The 13334-nt window shown below is 37.5% G+C and overlaps 1 protein-coding gene across 2 annotated transcripts in view; it reads right to left on the reverse strand.

Annotated features, from left to right (window-relative positions):
- Positions 1-13334, reverse strand: part of LOC126237476 (solute carrier organic anion transporter family member 5A1) — a 464177-nt gene that overhangs the window by 43724 nt on the left and 407119 nt on the right. For both annotated transcript variants that reach the window (XM_049947620.1, XM_049947619.1), the window contains exon 7: positions 8753-8911. In XM_049947620.1, coding sequence (XP_049803577.1) covers positions 8753-8911 — 159 coding nt within the window. The remainder of the gene's footprint in view (positions 1-8752; positions 8912-13334) is intronic.

Here is a 13334-nt window from a genome sequence, read left to right on the forward strand (position 1 = left end):
AATATAACTCTACATTTCCAAGATAATAGTCTTCCAAGAGACTCAATTCAAAGTATTCTGCGTGAATATGCAACAACAACATTCCCTGTCAAAAGGCATAATAGAGACCATTTGTGTTTGAGGAATAATACTTCCTAATGGTGATTACAATCACGAATATTGATGTGTTATATCAGAAGTATTTCAATGAAGTTCAGATCTTTCCATTCAAGAGATGTATAAATGAAATCAGTATCTGAAATTACACACATGGTACTACACATTCTGGCAATTTATTGGGGAGCTTTTAACATATGCAACATTTTTGATAGTTCAAAAACTGTTTATTGAATGATGGCTCCTTCTTTAGATGGTGCTCTTACCTTTGAAGCACCTGAGAATATATTCTCAAAGCATCAACCTGCCTTTGCCCCTTTCCTTCCTTTACAAGTTTTACAGAGTGTCAGGTGCCAAAATTTGAGGTGCTAAAGTTAGAAGTACAAGGGCATGATCTGTACAGAAAACTTTATCCGACATACATACTTTGTTGCTGGAAAATGTTGTGAAGGAAGTACTGGGAACAAATGCTTCAAATAATAATAGACAGTATTCATACATGGTCTATAAGTAATAAATGACTAATGTGGGTGAATTGTACACAGGTCCTAGGTCTGATTCCAGTAGCCACCTCGTATTTTGCAGTGATTAGATCTGGAACTGCATCCAGTCAACCCTTTTAGGCCAACTGAGAAGTTATTTGAGCAAACAAGCAGTAACTCTGAAAAGCAGCTTGTTGAAGCAGTGTCAAATCTGAAGGACTGGGCAGGCCAGTCATCTGTAAGCCATTAAGTATGTGCTCAGCCACATATTCAAGATATATATTGTTTGGAAATAAAGATAAAAAGGATCCTGTAATACATAACTGTTTTCTTCAATGTATAATGGACAAAATAAGACCAGTCATATAGCTTTGTTTGCTATACTGGCATTAGGATGGGTAACCATCACCACAATATGTTGTCATAGTAGCCAACTCATTTTTTCTATTATTTACAAGCAATAACATCATCAGTCCAGGCAGAAAGCAGACACTTCAAATACATCACACATCACATGTAGATACACAAATATTCTGGCACATAATCTGATAAATGTTTATTGCACTGTACAAATGCATAAGGAAGGAAGGAAGGAAGGAAGGAAGACAGACTCGGCTTCATTGCTTTGTCAACAATGAGGTTACAACAAACAGAGCACATGCTGTTTAGACAAGCGTAGGGAAGGAAATCAGGTGTTAGACAAGCATATGGACGAAAATCAGTTATGTCCTTTTCAAAAGGAGCATCTCAGCATTAATCTTTTATCAACTATCTGCCATGTGAGCTGTGGTGGTAGAGCACTTCTGAGAAAACATGGAGAATGTGGCAAGTAAGTTTCCTGTTCATGTCACCATAATAAGGGGAAATTATAATTTGCCAGGAAAACCATGAGAGAAATAATGCCAGAGACAGTGGTTCGTGTGAGAGTGTTTTCAATATCTTATCTGAAAATTACTTTGAATGGGTAATTACAGAACTGACATATGAGGGTAATGTCTTAGACCCTGCAGTAACTAACAGACACAAGCTATTCAAATCAGTTAATGCAGGTGAGGGCATTAGTGACTGAAAGGTGTTACAACATCATTGACTACAAGTGTTAGAAGGAATGTCCAGAAACATTGGAAAATATCTTTCCTCAGAAAAGTGATTTGAAACATACTGCAATTTATCTGAGTAGTCAACATCAAATATTCAGCTCCAAGAAAGAAGATGTGGAACAAAAATTGACGAAATTGAGAAACATTATACAAGTCACCTTCGACCAGTATGTGCCGAGTAAGATTGAGGGTGGTGATAAAGACTCATTATGGTACAATAGATGTTTTACAAAGTTGCTATGAAAACAAAGAGGGTTCCATCACAAATTTAGGTGAAATCAAAGTCTAGTTGACAACCAAAGATGAATTAACTGAAAATTAGTGTAAGGAGAACAATTAGCTAAGTTTTTGATAAATTCAAAAGTAAAATTTTGTCAACTGGTCTGTGTTAAGTCAACAAGAAGATAAAAAACAAAGCACCTAATTAGTTGCTCAGTGACCATAAAGCCACCAAAATGGAGATGACAGGCAGGACAAAATTCTGAATTCCGTATTCCAAAAATGTTTCACTGCAGAGTATCATAGCACAGATCTTCCTTCAATCACTGCAAAAATATCAAAATGGTAGATACTGAGTTAAGTGATCACAGAATAGAAAATCAGCTGATATCACTAAATACGGAGAGGCATCTGGACCAGATGAGATACTTTGGACCAAATGAGACACCCTTGAGATTATACAGATATATTCAAAAGAACCTGCCTTTCCCCCAATCCCAACTCCAATTGCAGCTTGTTACACGTGACTGAAATAACGAAGATGTCCCAGTGATTGTGAAAAAGCACATAATTCATTCCTGTTTCCCAGAAGAGTTATCAAATCGATGCAAATAATTTCAGGCTTTTATTACTGACATCAGTCTGTTGTAGAATTATGGAACATGTTCTACATTCACACACTATGATATTTCTTAAGAATGAAAATGTCCTCCAAAAAGACCAAAATGATTCTGTAAACAGGGAGCTTGTGAAACAGTTTGCTTATTCATCCATGATATTCGGAGGGCTGTAGGCAAAGGCGCACAGCTTGATGCCACGTTCCTTGACTTCCAATAGGAATTTGAAATAGTTAGTCACTGTCATTTAGTGAACAATATACGAGTTTACCGAGTACTGAACCCGATTAGTGACTTGATTCAGGACTTTCTAAGAGATGACACTCACTCAATATGTTATTTTTAATGGGTTGAAACTGACAGATGCAAAGGTAACTTCTGGAGTGTCCCAAAGTAGTGTTAGAGGACCTTCATTGTTTATAACACATATAAATGATCTAGTCAAACCTCAGAAGACTGTAGCAAAATGCAGGAAGACCTGTGGAGGAACAATGCTTGGTGCAGGAATTAGCAGCTGATCCTGAACATAAATAAATGCAACATATTGCATATAAATAGGCAAAGAGATCCATTACTCTTTGATTACATTACTTTTGAAAACTCGCTGGAAGCTGTAACGAGTGTAAAATTATGAGAGTGACCATCTGGAGCAACCTGAAGTGGAATGACCACATACAATCAGTTGTAGGAAAATCAAATGCCAAGATGAGATTGATTGGAAGAATATTACCCAAATACAATTCATTCACAGAAGAAATAGTTTGTGTGTGTGTGTGTGTGTGTGTGTGTGTGTGTGTGTGTGAGAGAGAGAGAGAGAGAGAGAGAGAGAGAGAGAGAGAGAGATGCTGCATTTCCAAGAGTGTGAATTTCCTCCTACATACATTTTGTGAAATGACCATGACAAGGAAATCTGATAAATCAGAGCTCATAGAGAAGGTTATCAACAGTCATTCTTCTCATGTACCATTCACAGGTGGACTCACGAAGAGAAAAAATGACAGTGATACTTGATGTAACCTAAATCACACACTGTAAGGTGACATGCGAAGTATAGTTGTAGATTTAGATGTAAAAACAATCTGATAAATCAGAGCTCATAGAGAAGGTTATCAACAGTCATTCTTCTCATGTACCATTCACAGGTGGACTCACGAAGAGAAAAAATGACAGTGATACTTGATGTAACCTAAATCACACACTGTAAGGTGACATGCGAAGTATAGTTGTAGATTTAGATGTAAAAACAATTTAGAGAAATTAAGAGAAATCTAAATCTGAAAGCTTGAAAGGGATATGCAGCCCACTCATTCTGAATATGAGTGCAGCTCCTTGACCAATGTGCAGTCTTACAATTACAGAAGGCTAGGAGGTAGAGACATGGAAAGGCTTGGAAACCATTAGAATGCTATAGCATATCACACACATATACATCACTTGACTTATTTTCTCCTTTCATAGGAGACTTTATGTGAAAATTACCCTTAAACTAAATGGATAAATAAGGCAATACTTTACACCACAAACAAAAGTCTCTTCTTACAAGAGAAAATGTAGCCAAATGCCCTTCAGTTAAAAACATTTACACCTAAATGATTAAAACACCTGCCAAAATATGAGTAGAGAGAACAAAAAAAGTATAGATTAAAAATGAATAAAGAAATCTACAGTGGCTCACTGCATCTTTGGTGAAGCTGTTCACATAATATGCAAAATCATTGTTTTATGGCACTAATTAATTAGAGTACACTCTAGCATTCCCATCAGCTGCATCCAAGATTAGAAGACAGGTCAGTTCAGTTCAGCAATGCATATTTTAAGGCAGAATATCAACAGAAAATGTTTTACAGTCAACAGCCACTATACCCAAAAACCGAGTATGTGGTCAAGCCCATAAACAGCCACTCTGAAAAGTGTGAATTACTTCACTGCTCTCTCAAACAATTAAAACAGCTACAGTTCACTACATCGTTAACTCCCATTGGCTATCAATTGAAACTTTTTACTATATTTGGGCTGCTACAACTCATAAACAGAAAACTGTGACTCCTCATGCTCAGATGAAAACAATTTGGTCCCGTTAATATAGTTAGCAGCTGTTTCATAAGTGCTAACAATATTACAAAGTGCACATAAAACTTAAGCAACTAAAATTATTACTTTTCAAGATGCAAGTGAAGCTGAATTTCATGTGAGTTTGCACTAATTAATTTAAATATCATTAATGAAGATAATATTTATTAGTTCTGCAGTTACAGAATGTTTAAACTAAGTGAAAATGTTTCAGAAGCTCAAAGAAGAAAGATTTTGATGAAGTACCAAAAATTTGTCATATAAAGCACTACTCTAAGTGACTTCCTTTTACAAATAAGCTGACAAAATGGTCATCCACTGATTATTAATATAATTCACTTGTTTGACTTGTTAATCCAGATAATAAGGCCAGTGTCAAATGATTTTTTGACCATTTTATCAGCTTACGTGTACTTACAACGGAGACGACATTGTAATTAGGTGACCTACTATGACTGCAACATCCTAAGAAGTAAGAAAAGAAAAATTTAGATTCATATTGGTAGAACATATACTAAACTAATGCAACTCAATAAAACATGGATACTGTTACAAGGGACACTCAGCAATTTACCTACAGATAATTACTATTTAGCATTTATCATAGAAGGATGCATGTACCGCCCAACCAACAGTATCCCCCCCCCAAAATTCAGGATGGAATGTACCATATATCTATCGTGTACAAGTGAGTGGTTGCCTTTTTGTGTATTAAAAATAGATATTTCAAGAATGGCATTTATACTGTCCCTTGAACTGTCAGCATGAATGTAAATGTTTTGTATCAATGAAGTTTACATCAATTTTGTTTGATAGATGTTGTAATAACAATGCATTACAATGAGAAAATTGCTGCACTGCAGGTAATATTTTTGAATGTCCCATAAAACTGTATATCAAAACAGTGGCAAATTAGTGTTTGGGGAACACTTATAGAATGCATTCACTCACATTGACTTATCGTCTCTATTAAGTACAGAGTAATACTAGCATGTCTGACCTACACACATCTTCAGAGGACAACAGGAAAAAGTTATTTCACAATAGTCTGCAATTGAAACTGTTTCCAATTTCTAATCCAACACTTACAATATCAAAAAGCATGAATGTGAATGAATTTTGAATGGGTATGAAAGTTTGGTCTCTGGGAAGTTGTTTTTACTGCTATTATTTTTTTGGCTTGGGCAGGACTTGTTGAGTTGGGGTTAACATTTCAGTAACTTGAGTGGTAGGGGTTAGCCATTAGCCAATCTGCCAATAACAGTTCTTTTTCAAGTACTACATGCCTGCTGTATTGCCTCTTTTGTAGATACATGCGGAACCTCACCAAGCAGGTGGCTGTATACCATCAACATCCCCCTACCTATTTCGAGTTATCTGAACTAGAGATATTCTACAGCCTAAGTACTCCTCTTTCTGGTAACTTCATTTACATCATCAGTAAAATGATTGGCCACATGTGGCATGGAATACGCAAGTGTTCTTCAAAGAATGGCGAGTGCTACTACTTCCCTGACATGCACTATTTATCTATCATGTGGTCTTTCAAACATCTTTGTGATATGATTTGTCAGCAACTTGGACTTTCACACAAACCACGTGGAGGATGATACCTCAGGAACATATTTACACGCTCTCTGTTTCTGTGTTATGATATTCAGAGGCTCAGTTGCACCATATAGGATGTCTCAAACCATACTGAGCTTGTAGAGTCAGAGATCAACAGTTTCATAATCTTAATTACCTGTGAACTTCAAAGTTCATACACTGTTGTATATAGTTCCTTTTAGCAACACTTACCCTCCTCAGTTTTGCAATTTTCACAAATATTAGTGTATAACTGGAACAGCAGCAGCTAACACACACCCTCCCTCTCCAAGGAGTAACCTTTCCGTGTACAGTGTAAGACGAACAAAAGCTACAAGTTTCCACACAGATTATATAATTAATATAAGTATAAAATGAATAAGTAGTTTGTATTAACTGCTCCCATCCATTAATATTTTCCAAAACCAGTCAATTACCTTTGAACTGTTGATATAAATGAAACACGATGTATGAGTAAGTGATTGCCTTGTGACTTTTTTCACACAAATTTTGAATGACAAAGATGTTGCTGTTCATAACTGCCCTTGTTGACATCATACCATTATGTCATTTTGTATTCTCTTTTTTTCTCTACATACACTATACGAAAATGTGTTTCCAAGTACATGACAGAAATACTGAGAAAGCAATCATTTAAACTGATATTCAATGTCTTATCTATTTTCCATTATGAGTGTCCAATGAGTACATAAGGCCTCCTGTTATGATTTCAATTGGCGAATGTAATTAATGTCATACGAATTCAAATCCTTGTTAAATAATGTTTATAAGAAATGAAACAAGTTACTTTTTATCTTACTGTTAAATATGAATCTACTACTTATTATTACTCATAGACAAAGCACAGCATTTAGGGAAATGGAAGGTTATGATAAGATAAATAAAAACATTAGCAGCATGATAGTTGTAAAATGTCAACTTTCATAGCTGGAATCGTCACAGTTACTAAAAAATTCCGGGCTAATACACTATTATCAGATGAATTTATTGCTGAAACCCAATGTTTCATCCTCGTCTGCAAGGGACATCTTCAGAGGAGGGGAGGGGGGAGGGGGAGGCTACAATCCCTATGAAGATGACCGCCACAGACGTAAGTAAAGAAGATTTAAACATCCCCTTGACAGCAAGGTCACTAGATTAGACGCAGAGCACAAGCTCCGATAACGAAAGAACGGGGAAGGAAATTGGCCTTGACTTTTCGAAAGAACCTTCCCAGCAGTTGCATTTAGGGAAATTATGGTAAACATAAATCTAGATGGTGGGATGGGAATTTGAACTATGGCCCACAGACAAGGCGAGATGCTGGGTTCCAGCAAGAAATTTGCCCAACCACAGCATAACAGCCCAGGATAATTTAATAAGTGTAACGTGATACTAACAGTTATTTAAAGAAAACAGAAGCCTCCAAAGATTTCCTCCTCCACCCCCCCCCCTTTTCCCTATCCACGATGGAAACACGTACAAAAATGGTTCAGGAAATCTTTAACTCCAAAGACATTTTATCAAAATCATATAATTTTTGTTTTATTTAAAAAAATGTATGTTCATCATTATCTTAATAACTCTATTTTGTTCCTTCATTCACCATTACTATGGCTATTTTCTTGATTGTGACTGACCTACTCACACATTTTATACTATGAAATGAGTATTGTTGTCCTAGAGAAGATGTGTGTACTCATAACTTTTCTTCAACATAGAACTGATGGGAAAAAATTGCTCTGTTACCATAAGAACAATATTAAGAACTGCTTGAAATGAAAGTGATGCTATATTTTTTGGAGAATTTCTAACTGAGCCTAATTTAGAATGAGGATGGATATCTAGCTAAATAGTCAAGCAAGAATATTAAGGAATGAAACTTTATCAGCAGATACGTATTAACATTTACTTTCAGCAAGATTTCTTTTTATTGTTTGTGTATGTCCAGAGTAAGCACTTTAAGTTTGAATAAATACATACAGCAACTTAAAAAGAACTTTCATATCTCATTCCAGCGCTCTTTCTGTTGTTATTCAGCAATCACTTTTCCTGCCATAATACACGCCCTCTATACATTTACATTCCTATATACTAAATTGTCTAATCCACAAACTATGAAGTACAGCAACTAATAGATGAGCTTGATGGTGTAAAAATGGAATTAAATTAAAAGAAAGAAATCACAACACAAAACACAGACTTTCTAGTATTAGCATCAATCAAAATACAGGCACAAAGAACGGCAATTTTATCAGCTGAACATGAGAGTCAATCAAGTGAAACTAAAAAATGTTTCAGTGTACCAATACAATGTTTGCTTGACTCCTCTTATTTGTGTATTCATATGTGGGATACAGCACCACTATAATGTCCCAATGCAAGCCTGTGTTCCATATCAATAACTACAGGAGGAAATCATTATTTATACTGTATAATCATTTCTGCTTCTTTTCATTATAAACTTAGCATAACATTTGTGTTAAGTACACAAAGGGAATCATAAAATATGAGTTAATGTATACTACTTAGTTACATAAAATATGAAAAATGATGAACATAAAATGAGTGTTTACAATACCTGAAGATAATCTTCCAAGTCCCATGTCCTGTTCTCTCAAAGACACTCCCCTACAAATATTGTCTGAGCTTGAGTTGGCAAGCATTGTGCCCAGATTTGGTTCTGCTATAAAGTGTGGGACCATAAAAACCATGGAACCAATGCCCATGATAACAGAACCTGTGAAAAATTGTGTGTGTTACTGCCTGATAACATAAATCACAAATATAAGATACTGAGAATACTAATGTATTACTTAACAAGTGAAGATACAATGATCCCTTGCATCTATCCCAATCCTCTTCTACAGTTTTTGGTTAATCCTTTGGGATGCTTTCCTTTACTACTTGTAGGTACTGTATCCTGCTTTCTTCCTCCCTCAACTTCGATACCCTTATATGTCTTTCCTGGTTTTCTGTCCTTTTAATCCTACCGACAAAGGGTGGTCGCTATCCAAGGCCTCTGATGGTATTAACTTAATGTCAATGATGTTCCTATTCATCTCACTATTATACAGGAATTAGTCAACTATTGATTTCCACTTTAAGTCTTGAATGTATGATGTAATCCGTGGCTCTCTCTTTTCCTGAACCAAGAGTTTACAACCAGAAAGCCATTCCTTTGACAGAACTCCAATAATCTATCACCTTCCTCATTTCGGCAGCCCCAACCCTCTGGTCGAAGCACACTTTCGCAGCCTTGTCTTCCTCTTGCAATGTGTGGGTTTAAATCCACTATTACTATCACATTCTTCCTTCCCATCTGCTTCTGCATTTCCTCTTCAAACTCTTGCTTCTCCTCAGAAGTGCAATGCACCTGCAGCACATACACTTGTATTGCCTCTATGGTCGTCCCCTTGAGTGATATTTTGATCTTCATCATCTTATCATTTATTCTTTGCACTTCCTCTTTTAATCCATCTCTTACTACTATTCCCACTCCATTTTTCCTTCTCTCCTCATTTCAACTCCAGTACATTCAGTAGCCTTTCCTCAATTCTCTCCTTCCTTCTCCTTTCCATCTCGTTTCAGCTAACCCTAATATGTCTAACTTTCTTCTTTCCATCAAGTCTGCCATCTTCTCCACCTTTCAAATCAATGTTTGTATATTTAATGTTCCAAATCTTAGTCCTTGTTTATAGCCAGTTCGTCGTTGATTAAATCCATCCTTTCCGAGGTCCTTTCTGTTCTTGAAAGCAGAAATCGTAATCTACTACTGGCTTGCTGGGCCTATTGTAGCTTCACCAGCTATTGTAGCTGTCACTTTTCAGGGTTCCTGTAGCACCTTCACAGCTACCGTAGCAGTCCCAGGGCATACACAGTACCCACTGTACCTCGCTCCTACAGACAATCCCCTACTTCATGCCGTTGTCCGTCTCCCACAACTTGGACAAGGGGTTGGACTTGTGGGAGATACCGATCCTGCCGTGTGCATATAAAACCTGGGTTATGAAAGGAAGAGAGAAAAGCAAATTACAAGCTAGTGAGATGAAATTCTTGAGGAACATAATTAGAGTGACAAAGATAAACAGGTTAAGAAATGAGAGGATCAGAGTGTTAATGAAAGTGGAGCCATTACAGGAGGAGATAGAGAAATCAAGGCTGAGATGGTATGGGCACGTTAAGGGAATGGAGGAGAAGTGGATTCCCAGGAGGATACATGAGATGAAACTGGAAGGAAAGAGACCAAGAGCAAGAACAAGAGACAGATGGCTGAAAGGAGTGGAGGGATGCATCTAGAAGGAAGGAGAAGACTGGACCAAGGTGAAGACGGAGAGATGGTGGCAAGACAGAAGACGATGGAGACGCTTATGTTCCAAACAGACCCTGCCAGATGGTGGACACTGTCCAAGATGGTGGTGGTGGTGGTGGTGGTGGTGGTGGTGAAGTGAAGGCACAATGATAAATTAATGTTGTCACAAATTTGAAACAGACAACAAAATACATATTGAAAAAGAAAGTAACACAATACATAAAAAATAAAATCAATGGCAGAAATAACACTTTTGTGTATATAAATGAATTCTATAAAAACTATGGCGAACAAGCTGACACTGACTTAGAGATCCCACAAGTAAATGGTCTACATGTATCTTCTATATTTTATAATTATTTCATGTGAATGCAACAGGAAATGTTGCAGCAAAAACTTGCCAGGGCAAATGGTAAGAATGAAATATCACACACACACACACACACACACACACACACACACACACACACACATATTCACTTTTTTGTGGGCCAGTCAATGACTCAATGCTACCACTATCAAGACTAAAAATAAAAATAAAATTTTGTGAAAGAGGAAATTGTTAAAGTTACCAAGAGACAACACAGTTAGCTAGTACTTGCTGCTGATAGTAAAAATCAGTGTCAGCTAACACAAAAATAATTTTCATATAGACTCTGCTTCCTTGTCCAGGATTCAGAATGGATTTAACTACTGTGGTGTGAAGATATAAAAAAGCTCAAGCCTAACAAAGTCAGAAATTAGGAATCCCTACCAATTCAAAATAAAATTAAAACTATACTTTATTAGCCACACTTTCTACAAATTATCTGAATAGATCCAGGGACTGAAAAGTTCTGTTAATTACATGTCAAATAGCAGTATTTGTTATAAAGCTGTACAACAAGCAGTAATGAACTGTAAATAGGACTCAGCATTTACAGATTTTCATAAGTTTTCTGTGAAAACAAAACTGTAATCAAGTAAACATTAAGCCGCTAATAGCAGACAAACAGCAGCTTTATAGAGAAACTGAGGAGGCAGCAGCTTTTTCCCCAAATTTACTCAATTAAAAACTTTAAAATCAGTCTCCCTCCAACCATTATCCTCCTCCCCTTCCACCCATTCATCCTCCTGTAACCTTTCAGGAATTCCTCCCCAAAGTCCACATACCCAGCCCCATTGGTTGTCCCATTATGGCTGGGTAAACTGCTCCCACGCAACAAACTTCTGCTTTTGTTGACCAACACTTTCAAAATATTGTCCATAATCTCCCATCCTACATCCAAGACACCATTCACTTCCTTCACCATCTTTCCACAGCTCCTGTCTCATTACCTCCACACTTCTTGTCAATTTGGATGCAATGTCCTTATACACCAACATCCCCCTTTCCCAATGTCTTCCTCATACCAAACCCGCCACTTCTTTCCTACTCCTGCTAGCCAATCAATTCCTGACCCACGATTATTTCACTTTCAAAGTTTGAATCTATAAATAAATCCAAGGCACTACCACGGGTAATCACACGGTGCCACCCTATAGCAATTTGTTTATGGGCCATCTGGAGGAATCCTTCTGATCAGTCAACACCTAAAACCTGTTGTCTGGTTCAGATTCATGGGTGACATTTTCATGATCTGGACTCAAGGGAGGGACAATCTTTGCTCTTTCCTCCCTAACCTCAACACCTATTCCCAAAGCTGCTTCACCTGGCCCTTCTCAACTCAACATGCCATCTTCCTAGAGGTTGATATCCACCTCTCAGATGGCTCTGTAAATACATCTCTTCATATCACACACACTAATGAAAACATTGCCTTCAATTGGACAGCTGTCACCTGTTCCGTGTCAAAAAGTCACTTCCATACAGCCTGGCCACCCATGGATGATACATCTGCAGCAGAAAGCAGGAGCCATCAAAACACACTGCTACCCTTACCATAGCCTTTACTGACAAGATAGTATCCTATCGAACTGATCCACAAATCAATGTTCCATGACACATGTTCCTCTTACACCTGTAAAACTGTTAACCATCTACCAGCCAGAACTCCTCTGATTGCCCTCCTGGCCTTGAGAAGCTCAACCACTTCCTTCACCAGAGCTTCAACTACCTCTCATCACACAATGAGATGAGGAATATTCCACCCAAACTCCTACTCGCATCACCGAAAGTAGTGTTCCACAGCCCCCCCCCCCCCCCCTCTAGATAGAAGTATCCTTGTCCATCCCTACTCCTATGTTGCTCCAATCCTGCTCCTCGGGCGTCATTCCCTTGTGGTCAAGTCACAGCTTAGTCACAGGCATTTCCTACCATATAAAAAGGCAGGGCAATGTGTGAAAGCAGCCATGTTGTACATTAGCTGTGGTACAATTACTGTGCACCATTCTCGACCACCAGTTGCCGAACGTGTTTTGCATAACAGCACAAATGACTTCAACAGCTGCTGCACTACACAAGCTATTTGGCTCTTCTCTTCAGGCACTATGTTTTCTGAAATATGAAGGTGGGAACTGTCTCTTCAGTATATCCTGTGCTCTCACAATCCTTCTGGCTTAGATCTCCACTAATCTTTTTCCCACTGTGGCAACTCCATAAAATACTCATTGACTGCAACTATCATTTCTTCATCTGATGAAAATTTTTTTCCCAGCAAGCCAAAATTTCAGGTTAGGGAACAGAAAGTAAACACTTGGGGATAAGTCTGGTCAATAGGGCAAAAGATGAACCAGTTCAAAGCTTAATTCATGCCCTTTAGCCTTTGTTATCACTGTGAGGGATTATGCACTAACCTGGTGAAAAATCACTCTGCGTGCTAACTTCGGTCATTTTTCAGCTAACACAAGTTTCATATAATACAACAATGAA

Source organism: Schistocerca nitens, chromosome 2 (genome assembly GCF_023898315.1).
Source record: "Schistocerca nitens isolate TAMUIC-IGC-003100 chromosome 2, iqSchNite1.1, whole genome shotgun sequence".
NCBI classification, from domain to species: Eukaryota; Metazoa; Arthropoda; class Insecta; order Orthoptera; family Acrididae; genus Schistocerca; species Schistocerca nitens.